The sequence below is a fragment of the Lactuca virosa genome, chromosome 8, assembly GCF_052849685.1.
Source record: "Lactuca virosa cultivar CGN04683 chromosome 8, Lactuca_virosa_CGN04683_v6, whole genome shotgun sequence".
Lineage (NCBI taxonomy): Eukaryota > Viridiplantae > Streptophyta > Magnoliopsida > Asterales > Asteraceae > Lactuca > Lactuca virosa.
In genome coordinates, this window is record NC_136433.1 from 20,771,634 (window position 1) to 20,796,801 (window position 25,168).

General features: G+C 33.7%; 3 protein-coding genes across 3 annotated transcripts; 2 read left to right on the forward strand and 1 right to left on the reverse strand.

Moving 5' to 3' along the window:
* The first annotated feature begins 13,222 nt into the window (after positions 1-13,222).
* LOC145128495 (spliceosome-associated protein 130 A) lies at positions 13,223-17,695 on the forward strand. Its single transcript, XM_079063295.1, has 4 exons — positions 13,223-16,357; positions 16,455-16,946; positions 17,221-17,365; positions 17,463-17,695. The coding sequence occupies exons 1-3, from the start codon at positions 13,349-13,351 to the stop codon at positions 17,356-17,358; spliced, it is 3,639 nt and encodes a 1,212-aa protein (XP_078919421.1). The 5' UTR covers positions 13,223-13,348; the 3' UTR covers positions 17,359-17,365; positions 17,463-17,695.
* Positions 17,696-18,583: 888 nt separating this feature from the next.
* LOC145134412 (large ribosomal subunit protein uL29) lies at positions 18,584-19,693 on the forward strand. The gene is made up of 4 exons (XM_079069257.1): positions 18,584-18,668; positions 18,749-18,884; positions 19,216-19,372; positions 19,480-19,693. Exons 1-4 carry the CDS (start codon positions 18,665-18,667, stop codon positions 19,552-19,554), a joined length of 372 nt encoding a protein of 123 aa, XP_078925383.1. The 5' UTR covers positions 18,584-18,664; the 3' UTR covers positions 19,555-19,693.
* Positions 19,694-22,089: 2,396 nt separating this feature from the next.
* LOC145130153 (uncharacterized) lies at positions 22,090-23,093 on the reverse strand. Its single transcript, XM_079064996.1, has 3 exons — positions 22,879-23,093; positions 22,518-22,792; positions 22,090-22,295 (listed from the first exon to the last, which is right to left on the reverse strand). The coding sequence occupies exons 1-3, from the start codon at positions 23,091-23,093 to the stop codon at positions 22,090-22,092; spliced, it is 696 nt and encodes a 231-aa protein (XP_078921122.1).
* Between the last annotated feature and the right edge of the window lie 2,075 nt (positions 23,094-25,168).

Below are 25,168 nucleotides of genomic sequence, written 5' to 3' on the forward strand. Positions count from 1 at the left end.
ATCCATTCGCTAAAGTTCGTTCCATCGAATGTCACTTTTTGACAAAGGCTCATTAGAGGAAATGAGCTAGCAGCTGCGTTGTTTGCGTTAGACATCTACAAATAGAAAGAACAAAGTTTGATTAGATCAAGTCCCTAATTAACACCCAAAATGAAAAATTAGGGCTAGGACCCAACAACGTTATTTACACATTAGAAAAGGGATGTCGTAATCCAATATGCAAATAATTTGGAGGTAAGTGAATGACGATTCACTAATTCTTCACCATAAAAATATAAGCTTTAAGTTTTTAAGTGTATTGAGAATTCCTAGATTTCTTTGAGATTCATTGAACCTTTCAATGGCATGTTTAAATCTCGATATGCCCCTCTCGTTTGTGACTGGGATGCCGAGGATCACAAAGTGGGTGTGAATAACCATGCAAATGTACAAGGCGCCCCTACTGTTACAGTTACCTATTCAATGTGCTGGTTAACCACACACGCTCCATTGAACTATAACAAACAATGACTCACCCTTTGCCACCTTTGCTTAGAGCCCAATTAATGTGCCGGTTAACCACACGCGCTCCATTAATGTCTTAGCAAGGGTGCAAAGTGTAATTTCATGGGATTGAATCAATTCACTTTTCCTAAAGTAACTAAGATTGGGTATTTTATAAAACATGTTTAGTTACTTTATATAGATTCATTATACTTATTAATGAGAGGAGGTTTTGCCCTATCCTACCCGTTCGGCTAACGACCCTCCACTAGTCAAGCAAGCGGTGGGTGTGAATGTACACCCATTAAGCGCCATTTTATAGGCAGCAACCTTATACCCACCTTATAGACCGGCTTCGTGAATGAGGCCTACTAACGGTAAGACTAGCATTGTAAATCATACATATATATATATATATATATATATATATATATATATATATATATGTATATATATATATATATATATATATATTAAGCTTAATATATATATATATATATATATATATATATATATTATTACAAGCTTAATATATATATATATATATATATATATATATATATATATATTAAGCTTGTAATAATATAATAGTATAGGGTTGAATTTTAAACTTGTAAAATTCTAGGGATTGAAATTTAAAATTATCCAAATTAAACTTTTAATCACAAAATTTAAAATTTCAAGGCTTGAGGACAAGTCTTTGAACTTTTTCAAAGCATAAGGATCAAATAGCAAATAATATAAATCATCTAATTAGATTATCTCAATTTGATCTTATTTAATGTTACTTGCAAAACAATTTACCAATTCAATTCAAATAATCAACAATTATCATATAAGGAAATTATTATTCAACTAATTGGTAATTATCTTTTGTTAGGTCAAGAATATACTCATATATATGATTAAAATCGGATTTTAATGACCCAAAACAGTTAAGGCAAGTATCCTCAAGTAAAACAGCAAGAAATCCCGAAACTTCCTCCTTCTGACGCTCGAACTCGCCGAGTACCTCTATGGACTCGCCGAGTTGGAGCTACTCGCCGAGTCCACAGTGGAACTCGCCGAGTACAGCAGTCAGAATCACAAAATCGAATTTTACAAGCAACAAGCAATCAACCAATGCATCAATTCAATAGAAATCAATCAAAGCTCTGATACCACTGATGGGTTTGAGCCATAAGAACTTTCCTATGTGCACATGCAAACCCTAATTGCTTGGATCTAGGTTTCTCTAATTGAACATGCATTGAATCCAAGACTTGCAATACTAGATCTAATGTAATATATTGAATCTAATCATATGAAATCAGATCTGAAAGAATACCTTGAATTACTTGCTTGATACTTCTTCTTCTTGGAGCTTAGAGTCACAATTGTCACTCCTCTAATGGCTTACAAACACCAACTAGCAAGAAGATGATCTTGAGAGAGAGGGAGGAGGGATAGAAATCGGCCCTAGGGTTCCTTGGCTTGCAAGAGTGCCGATTTCTCCACCCCAAGGGTCCTATTTATACTATGAGCTATTAGGGTTCTCCTTTAACCCTAATTGAATGACTTAGGCCCTAAGCAATCCAAGATCCTTCTAGATACAAGGCTTGGACGAATTTAAGGTTCCCAAACCCTAAATTTCGTCCACCCCAATATCCATAAGGATACATAGCCCAAAATACAACTATCACACATTTGACAGTTTATGCCCTTTATTCAATTAACCTCTTTAAGTCACCAAATTAATTCTCAATTAATATATGACATATATTAATCAAATAATAATATTATTCCTTAAATATATATTATTCTCATAATATATTAATAATATCTCTTCTCTCTTAACAAATCATCCTGTCAAGTTGCTATGGTGAAGGCAACCCAAAAGGACCATGCATAACCGGGTCAAGTACTTACCAAATATAGTTACAGCCTTAGACACTAATCCAACAAAAGGAGCCTATGGAAATTTTCTGTGATAATGAGAGAGCGGTTGCCTTGACCAAGGAACCGAGGGATCATGGTAGATCTCGACATATCGACCGAAAATATCATTTTATTAGACATCAAGTAGAAGAAGGACACCTCGTGGTAAAAAGGGTATCGTCAGAGGATAACCCATCATATCCGCTTACGAAGGGACTTAGCAGGGTTAAGCATTTGCAGCACGCTAGGAGCATTGGGCTAAAAGACGATATTAGTTTAGATTAGATAGTTTGGAAACGTGTAATAGATAAATGTAATTGACATTTGATGATTAAATAAAGGAGTATTATTTATAAGTAAAGCTACTGTCTTATGTTAATTGTTTAACTATTGTTTCATTTTGCATGTTTTGACTTCCTGAGTAATTAATTATTTGATAATAATCGAATTATTCGAATAGTCCACAGTTGTTCATATGTTGGAAGTAGGTATGAATGAAGACTGTCATGAATTGGTGTGTAGATTGTCTAAAGTGTATTAGACATTGCAAAGGTTTGTTGCAACGTTCATGAGTGCTTATGAACTTGATTTGAGCATTGGAATAAACCCGCACTTGTTGGAATCACTTCATGGAATTTATCACGAGTGATCACAAGATGGTAATATCATATAGTCTTAAAACCTAGATATATGGTTTATTGTTTGTTAATTGGTTGTGCATTGATAATACGCAAACGCATGAGTAACTTGATGTTATAAAACGTATTGTTGTGTGTAATTTGATTAGTGGATAATAAATGCATATAAGTCGAAGTTTATCTGTTCCTTTTATCCTAAGAGGGTAAAAGCGATATCAGGGCCCCTCGATGATTTAATTTGACTTATGTGTCGGGCCCGGTCAGAACTAAATTGATGTGTTCGATTAAGTTCTATGTCAAATGAATCTAAGATCGAGAAACAAATTGCAGGACAATAAGTATGACCATGTTCCATGTAATTGTCCGCACGATATCTAGAACAGAGGATTATACGATCCCTTATCTAAAGGACAGGATACTGATAAGATCAGAGTTGACAGCGTCTTTGAGAGCTACGATTGCTAATCGGATTGTGTTTGCATATATAGTTACTAGACTTATCCAAGTGGGAGACTGTTGGATTAGTGTCTAAGGCTGTAACTATATTTGGTAAGTACTTGACCCGGTTATGCATGGTCCTTTTGGGTTGCCTTCACCATAGCAACTTGACAGGATGATTTGTTAAGAGAGAAGTGATATTATTAATATATTATGAGAATAATATATTATTTAAGGAATAATAATATTATTTGATTAATATAGGTCATATATTAATTGAGAATTAATTTGGTGACTTAAAGAGGTTAATTGAATAAAGGGCATAAACTGTCAAATGTGTGATAGTTGTATTTTGGGCTATGTATCCTTATGGATATTGGGGTGGACGAAATTTAGGGTTTGGGAGCCTTAAATTCGTCCAAGCCTTGTATCTAGAAGGATCTTGGATTGCTTAGGGCCTAAGTCATTCAATTAGGGTTAAAGGAGAAACCCTAATAGCTCATGGTATAAATAGAACCCTTGGGGTGGAGAAATCGACACTCTTGCAAGCCAAGGAACCCTAGGGCCGATTTCTATCCATCCTCCCTCTCTCTCAAGATCATCTTCTTGCTAGTTGGTGTTTGTAAGCCATTAGAGGAGTGACAATTGTGACTCTAAGCTCCAAGAAGAAGAAGTATCAAGCAAGTAATTCAAGGTATTCTTTCAGATCTGATTTCATATGATTAGATTCAATATATTACATTAGATCTAGTATTGCAAGTCTTGGATTCAATGCATGTTCAATTAGAGAAACCTAGATCCAAGCAATTAGGGTTTGCATGTGCACATAAGAAAGTTCTTATGGATCAAACCCATCAGATAAATGCCTTAAGCATCAAAGATGTTAAATAACCTATTAAATGTTACCTTGGATTCTAATAATCTCAACGACGAGTGCCCTATACTACTTAACATTTCATCCTTCAGTTTCCTCTCTTTTTATTTTGTAATGACTTCCATTAGAAAAGAGAGGAAAGGGTTTGGACTTCTTGAGAAACACAAGGACTATTTTGTCGGTGTAAAGGCGTTTCATGTAAAGAGGATTACTTGCATGTAAAAGAAAATACATTTATTGTGTGATCAAATTGTTTGTGTTATATGATTTTTCCCCCATGAAATGGTTAAACTTATGACTATGACTTTGTACAACAGAAACTCAAGGAATAAACAGTATTCAAGAATCCATACGAATTCTATTTTAAGATGATCAATTCCAAGATTATTGATGAAGTACATATACAGACATAATTATCGGAAATTCAAAAAATTATGTTGAATATACGTCTTAATTCCCAGCCATCAAACATACATGTAAATTATGTTGAATATATGTCTTAATCTATTTAAATGTATCTCACTTTTTTTTAATAAAAACTAACTAATAATACTTATTGGATTTTATGTTATCATAAATATGTTTTACTGTTAAATATTTTATCTTTTTAGCGAAGATGCTAAGAGAATACTATCGGAAACAAACAACATTGGTGGATTCCAAGCTTTTAAGGTTGTTACCTTTGGTCTAATTTAACTATAACGTTATTAAGTCATTATCACCTTGACAGAATGATATGTTCCACCACCTATGAATGATGAACCCACAAATTGATCCATATTGACATTTTAGAATCCAAAAAATATCCATATTGAAATCCGACGAATCTATATTTATCCATACTGAGATCTAGAGATCTAAAGAATCCAAAATGGATTCACATTAAAATCACTGGATCCATATTGCAATTTTCAAATCCTATCAATATTAAAATATAGCGGATCCATAATATTTAAATTTTGGACTCGAATACTTTAATTAATTGTAATGTTTATTAATAGTATAATGATTACAAAATAAATAAGTTAATTATTTTCCAACAATTAAGATTAATTGGTTTTTTTAAAATTGTGTATTGTCGAAGTTAATGTATTTACATTTTAGTTTTGTTTAAAACTTATACTTTTTTTTAAGCGTAAGCATCCGTCTATTTAAAAAAATAAACTGAAGCAAAAAAAGTTAGAGACGGTGAAACACATTTTGTTCTATTTCTTACTCGATTAGAATCTCTAAATATTATTAAAAAAGAACCTTTAATTCACCAATGAAGCAATCAGAGGCATTGATTGTGTTTTAATCTTATGTTTTCCACTCTTAGATCAAATTGTTGACATCATATTCCACAAATAAAATTCAAATACAATTACATTTAATTATAAAATTTATAATAATTATAAAATCTTTAAATTCGGTAATTATTTTATCAATTGAAACATATCATTCTATTTATATACATAATATCAGTTTCTCTAATTAATATTATTCATAATTTAACTCCCTTATTTATAGCTTTTGATTTCGAATTCAAACCCGTTTACATTTTATTTTTTTATTTTTTTTTAAAACTCATTAAAACAAACATATCAATAATTAAGTTATTAACCTATAAAATCTAATCCAATCCCACTAAATCAGCAAAATATTTAAGAGTCAAAATTAAAGTCAATATTATTCATAATTTATCTCCCAGTATATCTCACATAAAATGAATCAATTGTTTGAATTTTAAAACTGATTAAATAAGAAAGTCAATTAATTTGAAGTTTTGAATTAATATAGCTGATATCTTTTTTTTTTCCAGATGAATAGCCGAAAATCTCCAAGATGATATCTTAGAATCCCAAATTTTTTAGAAGATAATGATTTTCTTATTCAAAAACACCCTATATATACGATTACACTGAAGAGGTTATTCTTACGATTTTGGATTGAGTCATATGATTTACAGTGTTCTTTTTGAGCAATATTCTTTTCCAATTCTTTTTTCCAAACTCTTACTTTACTCTGTTCTCCTTATTCTTCTTCAATTTCTTGCATTTACTATGTTCTTATTATTTGTTATTACTGTGCTCTTGTTGAGAGGTCATGAAAAAAATTAATCAATCTACTTTAAGCATATTAGTTTCATTCATTTAGTTACAGAAACAAAATTATACCCTTTATATCGATTTTTTAATGTGTTGACCTATGTTTGTCAAGAAAAAGCCATAAAAGTCGTTTTAATGCATGATGACAAAGCTAGTGGCACAGACCAAAACCTCAGTTTTTATCTTTCGTATTCTAAACCCTGAAGTACTCATGCGAAGAGTACTTTGTCCTCCGAAACCTTATCGTCAGATGTCCGCAGACCGTCACGAAATACCACTCGTTCAACAGACCAAGTTCGAGCACAGAGGCTAAGGACGAATACAACCCACATATCACTATTCAGTGTATACGCAAGGGTGGTATATAATTATGATTACGCAGATTTAGTATGTGTGCTTCCGCCCTATCTCCTGTTCCTTGTTTGGTTGTGGACCTGGGGCAGAGTCGCACATCCAACCGTCTTACTATTCCTAATTATATACGACTTGTATACACGAGGTAATGATAGATGGACCAAGTACGAATCCTATCATGAACACCAGGGCAAAGTTGCCAGGTCTACGAGTAGGTATTCTGCAAATCAGAGGAGCGCAACCCCAGTAGTACTGTAAGAAAGCTAATTTCGAGACGAAATTCCATCTAACGGGGGGATGATGTGACAACCCGAAATTTTTTTGCTTTGAAAGCTCAGTCAGTCAACTCAACTAAGTGTCAGACTCATTGCTAATGAGTTATAGCCTTGTTAAAGGTCATTCTAAGGAGTTTTAAGCCTCGTACACTTAAGGAATGGGTGTTAGAATGTACCTGCTAGAGACACTGTTCAACAAATCAAGCCCTAACCTCTTCACTTAGAGTTCACGGCCACAACACTTGAGTTTACGGCCGTAAACTCAAGGTGGGCCGTAAACTCCTCCTTATAACCTCATATCCTTCAACTTTCTTTCATTATTTCACTTCCACCTCAAGAACACTCCAATTCTCTCTCAATTATCATCCCGATTTTCATCCTAGATCTTCAAAAGTGGTAAGTGTTCTTCCTTGAATTGTTGTTACACTTCATCTCCTAGTTACACACTTTGATTTCATCCATGAAAATCAACTTTTCTTAGATCTTCAAGTTTCACCAAGAACACCAAGAACACACACTAGTGTTCCTGGCCAAGATCGACCATTTCAAGCCTCTATATCGTAAGTACTCTTCCCTATACTTGATATGTAGTTAAGGTTCATGCTTAGAACCTTGAAAACATCAAGAATGCAAGACCAAAAGGAGTTTACGGCCAAGCCATCTCCCATGGCCGTAAACCCCTATAAGTAGGCCATTTTGGCCATAAACTCTTCCTAAGGCTTGGATTTGAGGCTACAACACTCCCTTGTGCTTTGTAAGACCTTGAATCATCACCAAACTCATCATTTGGAGAGTTTACGGCCCAAGAGTAAACACCCTTGGCCGTAAACTCCAAGTATGGTCAAGTTTTGGACCTTAAACACATCTAGACTCTTGCTAAACCTTAGAACACTTGGACCTTTGAGACTCCTTACCTTTAAGACCCTAAATGTGACCATTTAGAGAGTTTACGGCCAGGAGTAAACTCCCTTGTCCATAAACACCTCAACACTCTCGATTGAGTGGGTCTTTCTCATCCTTGTGTAGAGCAAAATTCCCTCAAGCTTCCCTAGCCTTCAAACACCCTCATATGCATCTTTGACCATGAGTTTACGGCCGTAAACTCCCTTGGCCGTAAACACATGGCCGTGAACACCAAACCATGGCCATAAACACCCTTTAGGTCAATCACATGTGATTCCAACACTTGGTCAAAGTGTTTCCTAGTCCTGTGAGGTGTTTCCTTGCATTTGGTTGCTTCCAAGCACTATATTTATGTCAATATATGCCAATGTATGTCATTTAGTACTTGTTGTGTCTCGGGACTTCATTCGTGAAACTTCTCATCCTTACACGCGTATCCGTTGAATCACCCACATCAGGTGAGTTCATACCCCGTAATGAATCTTTTAACTGTTTTTAAATGTTTTTAAGGGGGGGAATACAAGTTGAACACAATGATAATTGTGTAAATGTTTGCTATAAACATCTTTCAAAAGATTGCTTATGTCTTTTATAAGTGATCAAAACATTTCAAAAACTTTTTTAAAGTTATGTTACTTTATAGTTTCACAAAACTCCGTTTTTAAAGTACAGACATAACTTAGTAGATAAAAAAGTCTTTTCAATAACAGTTCAAGTAAAACATTAGTAAACTATAATAGATATAGTTTAGGAAGACACTACTCATTACTTCTAAGTACAATGAAGCATACAAAGAGTCAGTTCATACATGAGTCAGAACACACTATTTTGAGAAACATTTCACACTATACACTATACAAGAGAGTTTACTATACACTAGTACAGAAAGAACATTACTACACTATGATATACTATACAAACACTGTTATACGATAAATTAATGTGACATACTATTTAAGGATACAACAATACAGTGTTGTATCATATTGTAACCAGAGTCTCCTGGAGGGAGAGCGGGCATCTTGTGTATAGATCTATACGGGACAGACACTCCTACACCCTGACTGCTAGCTACAGTCCCAGCCGATAAGGCCAAGGGGTGACAAATGTCACCTCACTACATATGACACCGGAGGGTCATCTTTTATTCAGTCGTCGATCAGCATGGATACATACGAGTTCACATTAAGCCTTTAATTAACCGACTAAAGATTAAAGGCAAAACGACTCCCCGAGATGTATTGTACATTTAATACTACCTGGAGTCGGTATTTTATTACTTTATAGCCAGCAGTGTCACTGCTGAGGTAAAACATTATTTTCCCAATTACATTTACTTTGTGAACTTCTCACATATTCATTAATGTATAAACTATATTTAGTTAATGAGAGTCTCACTCGGGAAAATACACACTCATACAAGAAACAAACATACATAACATTTGAGGCCTTGGTAGAAGGCTACGTTTAGTAGAAAGGACCATAATGCTAACCTTATGATTCCTTAATGTATACATCAAAGGATACATATATATATCAATAGGATCCGACAGGTAATAGGATGTGTGCTCTGCGCTTCATTTCCTGTTCCTTGTTTGGTTGTGGGCTTGGAACAGATTCACCCAATCTATTATCTATTCGATTCTAGATATATATGTCCAGTATACATTGAGTCATCATAAGGGTACCAGTTATGGGTCAAGTCATAGGACACAGAGTAAATGCACAGTTTTCTAGTATAAGACATACTTTCCAAATCAGAACTTTTGGTATACAAAACTAGAAACTTACCAGCTAAGGGTTTAATCCATTTTATTAAACCAGTATAAACTTAAAGGACCTTAGGTGATTAACCCTATAATACTTTAGATTATACATTATCGTTATATATCATTAATACCCAATAGATAGTTGGATGGGTGCTTTCCGCCTTACTTCCTGTTCCTTGTTTGGTTGTGGGCTTAGGACAGATTCACCCAATTAACTATCTAATCGATATTGATCATATATAGCCAGTATAAACTAAGTGATTATAGAAGTAATCACGGTGGTCACCATTTTATTAAAAGAAATAAGGGTTTTCTTAAAGAATCTTTTTGTTTAAATATAAAGGGACCATTACAATTAACTCCATGAGTAACAAGTGAACACGCCAGAGTTATATACAACAATGATCTAACAAACAATGGGATGTGTGCTATCCGCCTTACTTCCTGTTCCTTGTTTGGTTGTGAGTTAGGGCAGATGCGCACAGTCGATTGTTTGTTTACTCTGACTTTTATATCACTTGTATCCATTTAGTACTCATAGAAAGGATTATAGAATCATTTTTAAGTATCTTTCATCAAAATAGGAAATATAGGATTTTCTAAGAGGAACAGGCGGACTTTTCTAAACAGAATTTACAACTCACTACATTTTTCAACTACATTTTCAACAGCAGTTTACCACAACATTTTACAACTTACTTACATCACTAAAATCTTATGAACTCACCAGCTTAATTGCTGATCAACTCTTTCAAATAACTTGTATTCTCAGGAGACTAGTAATCAGGTACTCGTGCTGGGAATTCAGAAGATGGAGCAGTATAGCTTCAAGTCTTGTTTATTAATTGCTTATGTATTCTATGTTTCGTGAACACACACTTTGTAAACACTTTCTTCTAATGAAATGGTTGTTCATTACTTTGCTTACTATAATGCATGTCTTGTGATACTAAACATGACGTCCTCCACCCCATAACGTTTCCGCCGTTCCGGTTTTGGGGTGTGACAATTTTAGTTTCAAAATCACCGTTATAGTACAAGACTTTACCGGCGTGGTGTCACTTACGTTATTTGATCGTGACGCAAAGAAACTTCTGGAAAAAAACACACAAGAGTTGCTTCAAAAGTTTAATGAGGTTATTGATATTAACTTCATTTACATGAAACTAATTTTTACTTTTTGTTTGTCTGTTTTTATAACCGTTAATTTTTTCATTTTTAGGAGGGTAATATGAAGATTTATCCGTCTTCTTTGAAATTACTTTTGGATAAAAAGTTGGTGTTCAAAATTCAAATTTCTCATTATAATTTGAAGAACAATGTTGATGGTTATGAATCTCAAACTTCAATGTTGATAATAAAATCACTGTTAAATTGGGAAAAAAATTAACATCAAACAGGTAACATTCTTTTACGAAACATACTACAAACACTACACTTATTAAATTCATTTTTTATATTTTAGTTGATCAGCTAACATATTTTTATGTACTACAAATATAGGCGCCGTAATCTGATTCGTTTAACGTTTTATCGGCGAATTTCGGATGTCAAGGCATATTAAATTTAAAGGTTTTAAATACAATATAACTAAATCTAATATTGTAAATACTTTAAAATATTATTAACTTTTAGATTGACATATAAATTTATTTTTTATATTTAGGATGCAGTTTCGTTTACTGGTGAAAACGTCACACCCGCTTCGAATCTTGATAAAAGTATTGCAACAAGTCCAATAACTAAGTGGACATCCTTTAAAAGTGTCTAGACATGAAGAATTAAAACACAACTTGGAAGATGTTTACGATGTTGATAATCTGTAAACAATGTCCTCAACCAAACGATCATTAACATCAATGACAGATCGTACTTCTGGAGAAGGCAAGCCAAAACTGTTAATTTCAAATAAAGAAAAATAATATATGATTTTCATGATTTTATATGAGTAGTTGGGTGATTTGAGTACGGTTGATTCCATATTATGTTTACATACTATTTGGTTTTTGGGTTTGGTTTTTGATTACTTTGTTTCATACTATTCGTTTTTTGGATTAAAATTTTGATCATTTAAATACATTTTGGATTTTATGAAATGTTGAATTATTCATCTATTTGTCTTTTGGGTTTAAACACATATGAATTTAGAATTTTAATCATTTTTTAATATATTATTCCGTTTGAATGTGAATTTGTCAGCATTGTTACAATGTTATTCATTACAATTTCAACATAAATATTAGCAAACTACAACTTTTTATGAAATTATAAACTTTTATAAATCTTTTAACCGTTCTAAAATAATTATTTATAGTTCCTTGTGAATTTATTGATAAATTTATTAGTAAACATTTTACCATTGAATCTGAGCAATCGTTAAAATTTTCCATTTTCTATTGTTAAATCAAGTGTAAATGAATTTGAGCAATCGTTAAATTTCATATTATATAATGTAATTTATGCACTAATTAATCAAATAATAGTACATATCCAAGTGGTCGAGTACCTCCAAGACAATAAGCAAACATGTAAATTATATGCAATTTCACAATATTGTAAAATTTTTACTGGATTTAAATGAACAATTACTTCTTTCACTTGATTTAGATTCTTGATTACTCATATAAGGTTGTAATAAAATAAAATTCTGATAAATTGATGCACAGAAATCATTCCCTCATATCTTAGTAGGTCTTAACATTTCCCAAAATTCAGCTACAAGAAATCATGGATGCACTTCTTGAATCAATCCTCTAAACCGAATTTCATTTGTTAGTTAGATGTAGTGACCAAAATGCAAGATTTGTGAAAGTTTATTATTATTTATTAGTGTTAACCTTTAGCAAATTATGAAACTAATATTATATTTTTGTTCATAACATGTTTTTTTTTTGTATTAATTTATTTGATCGGAAGATATGTATATCTGATTGGGTGTAGTATGAAAAATCATATTTTAATTTTTATAAGGAAAAAATACTTTGAAATCGACCAAATTACAATGTCTGAATTTGATGTTTATGGTTATGACAATTCACTTTATTTGTAATGTTTATCGAATTTCTTTGCAGAATTTAATGTTGCTGGCACATGTAACAACTTATTGTTGCTTTTGGTTATGAAAAGAGTCATATGAGCTTCCATGGGGGTTGGTACACCGAATAAAGTCAATACATAAAGCTACTACACAACATGTTTTAATCAAGAAGTCGCATTATGTTATGATAAAACAAAGATCACATAGATCATTTATGTTAAAAATTACTGTATTAAAAACTAAATTGCTCTAATATAAATATTAAATATTTTTATCTAATAAGTTTGGTTAAAAAAACTCTAAAAATAAATCTGACTAACAATTTTTTATTAAAATTCAAACTAAAACAAAGCCACTTGATATGTATTTAATTTATGTTGACCGCGTTTAAGACGGTCATAATTTAAATTATGGAGAAAGGTTGGTTCACACTTGATAGGTTCTAACTTCTAAAACCCCCGTCCTCCTCTTCCCTCTTTCTCTCGATTTATACTAAAAGCCCTAGTTTTGTCACTCATTGAACATTTGGTCTCCCTACTTCCTCACAACCTAGGGTTTTAGCAACCCTTTACCATGTATCTCTACAATCTCACCCTCCAACAAGCCACCGGCATCGTATGTGCCATCAACGGCAGCTTCTCCGGCGGTAACAAATCCCAAGAAATAGTCGTCGCCCGTGGAAAAGTCCTTGAACTCCTGCGCCCCGACGAAAACGGTAAGATCCAAACTATTCTCTCCGTTGATGTTTTTGGTGCTATTAGATCCCTAGCTCAGTTTAGGTTAACCGGTGCCCAAAAAGACTACATCGTTGTCGGCTCCGACTCTGGTCGTATCGTCATTCTCGAATATAACAAGGAGAAAAATGTGTTCGACAAAATTCATCAGGAAACTTTCGGGAAATCTGGAAGTCGTAGAATCGTCCCGGGGCAGTATTTAGCAATTGACCCAAAAGGTCGCGCTGTTATGATTGGTGCTTGTGAAAAGCAAAAGCTCGTTTATGTTCTTAACAGAGATACGGCTGCTAGGTTAACTATTTCTTCGCCATTAGAGGCACACAAGTCACACACAATTACTTACTCGATCGCGGGGGTTGATTGTGGGTTCGATAATCCTATATTTGCTGCTATAGAGTTGGATTATTCAGAGGCTGACCAGGATTCCACCGGTCAAGCTGCAAACGAGGCTCAAAAACATCTTACCTTCTATGAACTAGATTTGGGGCTTAATCATGTTTCAAGGAGATGGTCTGAGCAAGTTGACAATGGTGCTAACATGCTGGTAACTGTCCCTGGTGGTGGTGATGGTCCAAGTGGTGTTCTTGTTTGTGCTGAAAATTTCGTCATCTACAAGAATCAAGGTCATCCAGATGTTCGGGCAGTGATTCCTAGAAGGGCAGATCTTCCTGCTGAACGTGGGGTTCTTATAGTTTCAGCCACTATGCACAAACAAAAGTCAATGTTCTTCTTTCTTCTCCAAACCGAGTATGGGGATGTCTTCAAGGTCACACTCGATCATGATAACGAACGTGTTACAGAGTTAAAAATAAAGTATTTTGATACCATACCCGTCTCATCTTCAATGTGTGTTATGAAACTAGGGTTTCTATTTGCTGCATCAGAATTCGGGAATCATGCTTTGTATCAATTCCAAGCCATTGGAGCTGACCCTGATGTGGAATCATCATCAGCTACATTAATGGAAACCGAGGAAGGTTTCCAACCAGTGTTCTTCAAGCCTAGAGGTCTTAAAAATCTTGTTAGAATCGACCAAGTTGAAAGCTTAATGCCCATTATGGACATGAAAGTTGTAAATCTTTTCGAAGAAGAAACTCCTCAAATTTTTACCCTTTGTGGTCGGGGCCCACGTTCATCTCTTAGAATACTAAGACCAGGGTTAGCCATCAGTGAAATGGCTGTGTCACAACTTCCCGGTGTTCCAAGTGCAGTATGGACTGTTAAGAAGAACGTGAATGATGAATTTGATGCTTACATTGTGGTCTCATTTGCAAATGCAACACTTGTTCTTTCTATTGGTGAAACTGTTGAAGAAGTTAGTGACAGTGGGTTTCTTGATACGACACCTTCACTTGCTGTTTCATTAATAGGTGATGATTCTTTAATGCAAGTACATCCAAGTGGTATTAGACATATAAGAGAAGATGGACGTATAAACGAATGGCGAACACCTGGAAAAAGAACAATTGTGAAAGTCGGATCGAATAGACTTCAAGTTGTTATCGCATTAAGTGGAGGTGAGATTATATACTTTGAAGTAGACATGACTGGACAGTTGATGGAAGTTGAAAAGAACGAAATGTCGGGTGACGTGGCGTGTTTGGATATAGCTCCTGTCCCTGAAGGAAGACAAAGATCCCGGTTTCTTGCAGTTGGATCATATGATAAAACCATCAGAATCTTGTCTTTAGATCCTGATGACTGTATGCAGGTTTTGAGCTTACAGAGTGTCTCTTCACCTCCTGAATCACTTCTGTTTCTTGAAGTTCAAGCTTCTATAGGTGGTGAAGATGGTGCAGATCACCCTGCAAGTTTGTTTTTAAACGCGGGTTTACAGAGTGGGGTTCTTTTTAGGACAGTGGTGGACATGGTGACAGGTCAGCTTTCAGATGCAAGATCCCGATTTCTAGGGCTCAGAGCTCCTAAATTGTTTTCTATTTTGGTGAGAGGGAGACGTGCTATGCTTTGTTTGTCTAGTAGACCATGGTTAGGTTATGTTCACCAGGGTCACTTTCTTTTAACCCCTCTTTCATATGAAACCCTAGAATATGCAGCTTCTTTTTCATCTGATCAATGTGCTGAAGGTGTTGTTGCGGTTGCTGGTGATGCTTTAAGGGTTTTCACAATCGAAAGATTAGGTGAAACTTTTAATGAAACCTCTATTCCTTTAAGATACACTCCAAGAAAATTTGTGTTTCATCCTAAAAAGAAACTTTTGGTGACGATTGAAAGTGATCAAGGGGCGTTTCCGGCAGAATTACGTGAAAGTGCGAAAAAGGAGTGTTTTGAAGCAGCTGGTCAAGGGCAAAATGGTAAAATGGAGATTGAAAACGGTAATGATGATGAAGATAAAGACGACCCGTTATCCGATGAGCAATATGGGTACCCGAAAGCTGAAGCGGATAAATGGGTATCTTGTATCAGGGTTCTTGACCCAAAGTCAACTGAAACTACTTGTTTATTGGAGCTTCAAGATGATGAGGCAGCTTTTAGTCTTTGTACTGTGAATTTTCATGATAAGGAGTATGGGACACTTTTAGCTGTGGGGACAGCAAAGGGTTTACAGTTTTGGCCTAAAAAATCTTTAGTTGCTGGATATATTCATATTTATAGATTTGTAAAAGATGGAAGGTCGCTTGAACTTTTACATAAAACACAAGTTGATGGGGTCCCACTTGCTTTGTGTCAGTTTCAAGGAAGATTGCTTGCTGGAATTGGATCTATTCTTAGGCTTTATGATTTGGGGAAAAGAAGGCTGCTTAGAAAATGTGAAAACAAGTTGTTTCCAAACACCATCAATTCCATTCATACGTATCGTGATCGAATCTATGTGGGAGACATTCAAGAGGTTTGTTTTTTTTTATCTTTAACTTTATCTTTTTTTTTTGAAGTCTTCTTTCTTTTCTGACATTTGAATGTTTCTTTTGTTTTTCTTTATGTTTCAGTCGTTTCACTATTGCAAATACAGACGCGATGAAAACCAGCTGTATGTGTTTGCTGATGACTCTGTTCCAAGGTGGCTAACAGCAGCATACCATGTGGACTTTGACACCATGGCAGGTGCAGACAAATTTGGGAACATTTACTTTGTTCGTTTGCCACAAGATGTTTCAGATGAGATTGAAGAAGATCCAACTGGTGGGAAGATTAAATGGGAACAAGGGAAGCTTAATGGAGCCCCGAATAAAGTTGAGGAGATTGTTCAGTTTCATGTTGGTGATGTGGTCACATGTTTGCAGAAAGCATCTTTGATTCCAGGTGGCGTGGAGTGTGTCATGTATGGAACTGTGATGGGTAGTCTAGGGGCATTATTGGCATTTAGCTCGCGTGATGATGTGGACTTCTTTTCACATTTGGAGATGCATATGAGACAGGAGCATCCGCCTTTGTGTGGGAGAGACCATATGGCGTATAGATCTGCTTATTTTCCTGTTAAGGTAATCATCGATAAGTATTGATCTGTTTTTTTTATAAAATACAGAAAGTTACATTCTTGGTCCCTGTTTTTATAAAATAGAGAAAGTCATTTTACTTTGAAAAAAGACCAAAAACGTTACCACAACCTCTAATAACGGACCAAAATTGCAAGGTAAAACGTTTTTGGATCAAAAATTGCAAAAATCAGTTATACTTAGGGACCAAAATTGTAATTTACTCTATGAAGTGTTTGTTTATGCTCGTGACACTTTAAAATGTGGATTATTTGTGCAGGATGTGATTGATGGAGACCTGTGTGAACAATTTCCGACATTGCCCTTGGATATACAGAGGAAAATTGCGGATGAACTGGACAGGACTCCAGGAGAAATTTTGAAGAAACTGGAAGAAGTTAGAAATAAGATTGTTTAAGATAAAGGTAATGCTGAAGCTGATGATATTGATGTTAAGCTAAATGGGTATATTTGTCTTTTTTATACAATCTGGTGACTGAACCTGGGTTTTATTGCATGCAGATGAGATGATGATATATGGGATTGACTTTGATTTTATTATAGCAGCCTTCTATCAGTTAGATGTTTTATTGTAATTATACAGATGTTTTTATGGAATTTACTCAATTGTTTGTGAATCCTTGTAGAATCGTGACTTATCTTAGTTCTGTGTTTTGGGTACTTGTTAAGTTGTTAAAGATTTTGACTCTGTAGTGAAGTGCATTTATCTGTACCACTTTTTTTTTTTTTTTAAACCTTTTGAGTGGTGATTATTTACTTACCTCTGGAATGCTCATATCTGCTTAATTGTTGCTGTAATGGGTGAAAGTGTCAACAAAGTTTGATACGGAATTAAAACCATGATTCCAGTTTAAATCATAATAATATTTGGAAATAATTACATGTAAAAAGAAAGATAATTCCATGAATGATGTTATATGAGCGCCACTAAGTAAAATATACATTTTTATATGCTGAAAAACGTATGGTAGTTGGTTGTTTTGTAAAGAGTAGGTTAGACGGATAAGAGTAAAATGTATATGTTACCATGATCAAATGTATGGTAGTAAAATGTATAGTATTATGATTGTGTTAAGATAAATATATGGGTTTGAAAAGTATACGATGGAATAAGTATGTGCACATTATATTATGTTAACAAGTAACGATTACATCATATGTATGAAAGATAAGTTCTGGTATAGTTTTTCAACTTTCATTATGTATAAAAATGTTAGCGTAAACGAATTTGTATATTAAGATATCATATTTTGCATAAGTATGAGTTGTGACTTGTGAATGCCTAAACGTAAGATAGTGTATATCCTTAGGGTGTAAATGCAAGTTAGGATCATTTAATGGCAATAAATTTACATTTGTTAGGTATGTTAAGGTTCATATTCAAAATAAAACTAAATTATATGATCAAACTATATAATTATACGTGTTCATTTTAGAATGTAGTTTTTTTTTTTTTTTTTTTTTTTTTTTTTTTGAATGTAGGTATAATCTTATCTAAACATACACGTTTGTTATAGACATATATGTTCTAAGGGGCCGAAATGGGCTTTTAGTTTACACTAGAACAGACAAAAGGGTTTGGGCCCATACTTGTATTATATACAAAAGCCTCGTTACACAATCCTTCTTCGTCTTTTTTAGATATTAGGGTTTTGAGAGAACTCTCCATTGAAGCTGCGGCTCCTAAAATTAACGCATAATCCATGGGTAAGTTCCTTCTTTTCCATTGACGTTTTCATTATCTTTCTCGCTTTCGATTTATTCATCATTTGTTACGTGAAACGCAGCTCGGATCAAAGTTCATGAGTTGAGGGACAAAACGAAGGCTGATTTGTTTGCTCAGTTGAAGGATCTTAAGGCTGAGCTCGCTCTTCTCCGTGTCGCCAAAGTCACCGGCGGTGCTCCCAACAAGCTCTCCAAAATGTAATTTCTCTCTTCTGACATTTCTCACTTAAACTCTGTCTACAAGTAACTCGTTTGGATCAATGTTAAATGTACATCATCTGGATATGAAATTGGCTACGCATTTAAAAAAACTCGATATCAGGACCGAAAAAATGATCAATTAAACTATACATTTTTTGATCCAGGGCTTTTAAATCGATTCTTATCAAGTACTGAATTGCTTCTTAAGTTTCAAATATCTGTTTTTCGTTATTTCCTCTTAAAGATTGTTCAATTTGAACTTGTGATGTTTGGTATTAGTTTCAATATATTCTTTGTTCTTGATGATTTTATATAATCATGGTTGCAGAAAAGTGGTGAGGACATCAATTGCACAGGTGCTGACTGTTATTTCACAGACACAGAAAGCAAAACTCAGGGAAGCCTACAAGAACAAGAAATACTTACCTCTTGATTTGCGCCCTAAGAAAACCAGAGCCATTCGCAGGCGTTTAACCAAGCATCAGGTATCATTCAGTGGCTTTTCTGTTATGAAAGAAATTGTGATCATACAAAAAAATTGCTTTCGAATTCATATTATAAACATGTAATGTTTACCATTTGATTAATTTAGGTTTCTTTGAAGACTGAAAGGGAGAAGAAAAAGGAGAAGTACTTCCCATTGAGGAAATATGCTATTAAGGTTTAAGGGTGGAGATAATCACCCATGTAGGATGAGATTTTAAGTTTTGATGTTAAACTCAATTTACATAAATTTGATGTTTTGGTGAAGGGATTGAATTTTGGAGCTTGCTTTTGATATTGAAATTATAACGTTGCTTTCTCAATCTTCCTGGCATGGTTTTTCACCTTTTTCTCCTATTTTGTTACCTTACTTTGGCTTTGTTATTATCTTTTTTATGCATGTATATTACAAATTGATGTAGGTTTTGAGGATTTTATTCGGGTTTAAAAGCTTCTACAGATTCAAACTAAAACTTAAATGTTACGCTAAAATTGTTGTTAAGTGTATCCAATTTATCGGTAAACTTAACATTAAATATAGCGTAGATAAATAATACCTACATAATTCATTTTAAGGGTTAATTTTACTCTTTGGTAATTGGTAACAAAGTTTTTCAAATTAGCTTAAAAGGTCTCTGAAGTTGTTTTCTTGTTTTTTAGGGAATATGTGGTGTTAATCGGATTTAAACATTTCAAGTTTTTAAAGGAGAAAATCGATTATCCTTGACTTTAATGAAATCCAAAAGTGTGTTCCTTCGTTTTCTTTCATCTCTCCCCCAAAAATCATTCTCCTTGCCTGCAACTCAATCAGCTTCTATTCTCACCACCCGCTTGAGTCAAAAGCTATATTGCCTAAAGCGCCATTTTTGTTTCACATATCAAGAATCACAATGCCTTGGAGGCAACCTTCTTCTTTCCCACATCAACAACCCACAAAACACAGAGCCAGCCACCTCTATCTTTCTCTTATCACCGTTGTAAATACAACGTTGATAATAGTTATTGGAGTTCATTACTTCTTTACTAAATGTGTTATACGTTGATTCATCAGACACATACTAGTCCTCTTCGATTCATCATTGCTCACCTACATCACTAATGACTTCTTCGATGATAGATGATAATTATATATCGGAAAAGGTGGTTGCAGGGCATACCAAAAATAGTTTCAGGACCTTGGAAAGGATTTAAGTTTGCACATTATATGATAACTTATAAAAATTAGTATAACATATAATGTGCAAACTAAAACCATAACATCGTCTTCAAAAAGACCCGGATTGTCTATAATAAAAAATTTAGAAATTGTCTTTAACAAAATCGTCTGTCTTAAAAAAAAGAAAAAACAAACATCATCATCAATAAAACCCATATTCATCTTTAGTTGGTATACTTCAAACGATGAAACAAAAATAAAATACCAAATATGAAATCCAAAACAAAAAATCTAAAACCAAAAAAAAAGTAATAAGAAGAAGAAAGAGAGATCAAAACAAACTATAAAAACCGAACGTCCACCGTTCAAAAAGTGATCACGCACGGATGAGCAGTTAGTATCAAATTCTGATCCGTACCGGTACCAAACCATACCGAATTTAAAAATACAAGACGGTACTCGATACTCTAAAATTACAAAAATCAGAATTCGGCACCATCGGTACCGGTGCTAGTACCGAAAACCAATACCATTCTCGGTACCGGTACCCATAATGTTAATTCGGTTCGGTACTCGGATGGTGTTAGGATGGGGTGGCGGAGCCAAAGAGAATATAATAATAATATAAATATTTAGGAAATAAGTAAATATTGAAGTATATAAAGGGTAATATTTTACTTGGAACTTGGACCAATATCCTTATAGACAACTATAAACAACAAGACAAACATTTTTTTTTATGGGAACGAAACTGCAAATATAGCAATAATCATGGACCAAAACTTATAATAAATTCATTTTACCTGGAAAGGAATAATATATTTACGAAAAATGAAAATAAGGACCAAAATTAAAAAAAGAAATTTTTGGGACCGAAATTGAAAAACTCGGCAATAATCGAGGGACCAACGATGTAAGACTACTAGATGTGGGCAACATGTTATTACATGTTACCACACCCAAAAGGTGTCACGTCAGCATCCTACTCATACATGGGTGTTATAACACCAAGATGGAAATGGACAACATCTAATAACATGTGATAACACCAATTATTTTTTACTTTATTTTTTAATTTCTTTTTGATGTTTTTCTTTTCTATATTTCGAATTTGTTTTTTTATTTATATCATAATAATTATATTTATCATATAAATTAAAAATAACATTTGAAAAGTAAAAATAAAATTTTAATAAATCGTAAATTAAAAACAACATTAAAATAATTACAACAAAAGACAAACGTTTAAAAACCTAAAAAAAAAAGATGATAAAACCTACATTTTTTGACCTAAAACTATTCATCTTCATGACCAACATAGATGTAATCTGCCATGTCTTCATGGAGTTGCTTGTGTTTTTGTTGGTTTTGAATATCAACCACTCTATGTAAATATTCCGATGTCCCTGGTTGAAATTGCACATGTCTAGGTTCCGTAGGCGAATACGTTGCAATATTGCCTCATTTATCTTCGACAACCATGCTATGCATTATGATACACGCATACATGATATCTCGTAGAATATCTAACTCATAAGGTCTCGCCGCATGTTCAACTATGTGTCATTTCGATTTCAAAAGCCCAAAAGCACGTTCAACGTCCTTACATGCTCCTTTTTGTCGTCTCTTGAAATATTTGTCTCTTAGGTCTATTGGGTGTCGAAACGCCTTCACAAATGTGGAATATGGTGGATATATTCCATGTGTAAGGTAATACCCAAACTTATATTCATTTCCATTCACTGTGAAAGGAGCATCTGAGGCTTTTCCTGACAAAAGATCGTCAAATATTGGTGATTGATCGAGAACGTTGACGTCGTTGTTAGAACTCGCAACCCCGAAATAAGCATGGCAAATCTATAAATCTTGTGAAGCAACAACCTCTAATACCAACGAAGGCGCTCCATGATGACCGCTCGAATACTGGTCTTTCCACGCCACGGGACAATTTCTCTATTTCCAGTGTGTGCAGTCAATGCTCCCAAACATACCTGGAAAATCATGTTTTTCTTCATGCGCCGCATATAGTTGTTGCATATCATGCAACGAAGGTTTGCGCAAGTATTGGTCACCGAAGGTTTCGACAACACCTTTTGCCAATAAATACAAACTTTCTCGTGCGGTCCTCTCAGACATTCTCATATAATCGTCAAAAGAATCGGGTGACTCCTCCATTGCCATAAGTTTAATTGCAGCAACACATTTCTGCAACCCTGTGAAGGCTTGTTTACCTCTAGCATCATATCTCAATTGGAAAAATTCATACCTAAATATATATTTAACATGTAAAAATTGTATTTATTTTATCTAAAAGTGACATTTATAAATTAGAAAAGTTGAAACAAACGATACCTTGCTTCCATGGTGTTGGCTATTCTTTCAAACACATTTTTTCGCAAACGAAACATTCTATTGAAATCGCTTGGCTGGTAGACACAATTATCCGCAAAGTAATCGTTAACTAGCTGTCTATGCCCTTCCTCACGATCTCTATTTAACGCCGCACGTCGCGTGAGTTGTGGAGCTGGATCTGGCTGTAGTAGTCTGTCTGTATAATACTGATACATCATACTCACGAACATATCGTCTTCGTCGTTATCATCGTTGTACGGGCTGGATGAAAACGATCCATATTTTGGTTTTGAATTATTGAAAGAAATATGTAGATGAGAGAAAGTTATGTATTTGTAGGTAAAAATGATATAAATTGAGTGTATTTATACTATAAATAAAACTTGATTTTTTTAATAGGTTACTGTTTTTAAAACGGTCGAAATTATGACCGTTGAAGAAAAAAGATATGAAAAAATGGGCGTAACCCGTGTTCACCATAACGTGTTATCACGTAACACCTAATAACGGCTAGGGGCGGTGTTCCTCCCGTTATGGCGCCGTTATTAGGTGCCACATGGCCATAACGCGCTTCCCCGTTGCCCACTCCGATCGGTCTAAAAGAAAAAGGCTCGTAAGCCTTGTCCCCATTTTTTTTTTTGAACAACAAGCCTTGTCATATTTAGTCCTCTTAAAAAAACTAGACCTAAATCTTTTAAGATTATTTGCAAGAAAAGAAAAATAATTTAATTTGTTTATTCTTATTAAAAAAATCATACTTTGTAAAATCTACTTGTTTGTATTTAGATGACATTGTCATAATTGGATAAACTTTTCACAATAAAATGAAAACAAGTGGATGTAATTTATAAAATTGTGACCATCTTATAGTGCTATAAGTGAAGTTAAAAATTGTCATTTCTCTATAACCTAAACAAATAGGCAAAATTATCAGAAAAGTGTCAATATTTTCAGAAAAGTTACATTTTAGTCCAAAGATTTTTTTGAACATAAAAGTCCCGATTATTTGTAAAAACACGATAATATGTCATTTCTAGTAAAATGAAAAAAATGATTTTTTTTTGTAAACTTGAGCCAAAATGAAATAATCGGAACTTTTATGTTCAAAAAAAAATATTGAGACTAAAGTGTAACTTTTTCAAAAATTTTGGGATTTTTCTGACAATTTCCCAAACAAATATGTCAAAATTGTGACTTTTACAAAGTACAATACTATAAATGAAGGAAAATTTACTGAAAAGTTTTTATGTTTTGAATCCATTAACGATTTAGTCCTTATCTTTTTTTTAGTCAATTAAGTCTCAAAAACCGACCATTGTTTGCATTTTGACAATTTTACATATTAATCCGGTCACCGAGAACTATTTCAGATATATGATCAAAATATAAAGAGTTTCTTTTTATTTTTTTTAATATTATCTTAGTATAATTTAAATTAAATAGTTTCTGTGTGACACATAGTATTATATTTCTATTATTTTATTGTATTTTTACGTTATTATCATACAATATTCTCTTTAAAATAAAAATAATCTAAAAGCTACCAAAAAGTTATATTAAAATAACACTTGTTAAACAAACGATATAAAGGTTGTTAAAATTAGGGGTATTGTTCGGTCGGTTTAATCGGGTTTCGGTTTATTCTATTTAAAAAAAAAATAACCATAACCAAACATAATAAGGTCAAGTTCAATTGGTTTTGGGTTATTCGGTTTTGAAACATTTGGTTCTGTTTATGGATTAACCAAATAATATTTCATATGTTTTAGACTAAAATATTTCATTTACGTACAAGAAAACCACGATATTTTTGTTTTTAAGTAGATGTTATGTTTTTTTTTGTGTGTGTAAATACTAATAGTTACAAATGATAAACACAAATAATCACAAAGTTTATGACAAGCAAATAATAAATTATCATCAATAAAAAAGAATCCAATTATTTAAAGCGACTTCTATGTGACGAAGCTTATGATAAATGAAATTAAACATATGCCCACCACCAAATGCAAAGTCATGTTTTTGAAGTTTTTATATTTTGGTCGAATTATGTAACATCTAGTTTTGAGGTATGTTTCTTTCCAAGCTAAGTTAAGTTAAAAATAAGAAAAAGGGAAAGTTTGGGTTATGCGGCGTGTTGGTGCCATGTGGACACATGATGTAGCTCATTTAGTTACGCGGCGCATGGCCACATTTGCCATAAAACTCTAGATTTCAGGATTTGTCCCCTATATAAATGCACATACTCCTAGGGTTTGCTTATTCTCTCAGCCTCCACCCTCTAGATCGA

Coding starts and splice junctions, on each gene's coding strand:
- LOC145130153 (XM_079064996.1), bottom strand. CDS start 23,093: ATGTATCAGTATTATACAGACAGACTACTACAGCCAGATCCAGCTCCA. Junction 22,793..22,878: donor GCCAACACCATGGAAGCAAG/GTATCGTTTGTT, acceptor ATATATATTTAG/GTATGAATTTTTCCAATTGA. Junction 22,296..22,517: donor AGAAAAACATGATTTTCCAG/GTATGTTTGGGA, acceptor ATCTTTTGTCAG/GAAAAGCCTCAGATGCTCCT.
- LOC145128495 (XM_079063295.1), top strand. CDS start 13,349: ATGTATCTCTACAATCTCACCCTCCAACAAGCCACCGGCATCGTATGT. Junction 16,358..16,454: donor ATGTGGGAGACATTCAAGAG/GTTTGTTTTTTT, acceptor TTTATGTTTCAG/TCGTTTCACTATTGCAAATA. Junction 16,947..17,220: donor CTGCTTATTTTCCTGTTAAG/GTAATCATCGAT, acceptor TTATTTGTGCAG/GATGTGATTGATGGAGACCT.
- LOC145134412 (XM_079069257.1), top strand. Junction 18,885..19,215: donor CCCAACAAGCTCTCCAAAAT/GTAATTTCTCTC, acceptor TCATGGTTGCAG/AAAAGTGGTGAGGACATCAA. Junction 19,373..19,479: donor GGCGTTTAACCAAGCATCAG/GTATCATTCAGT, acceptor TGATTAATTTAG/GTTTCTTTGAAGACTGAAAG.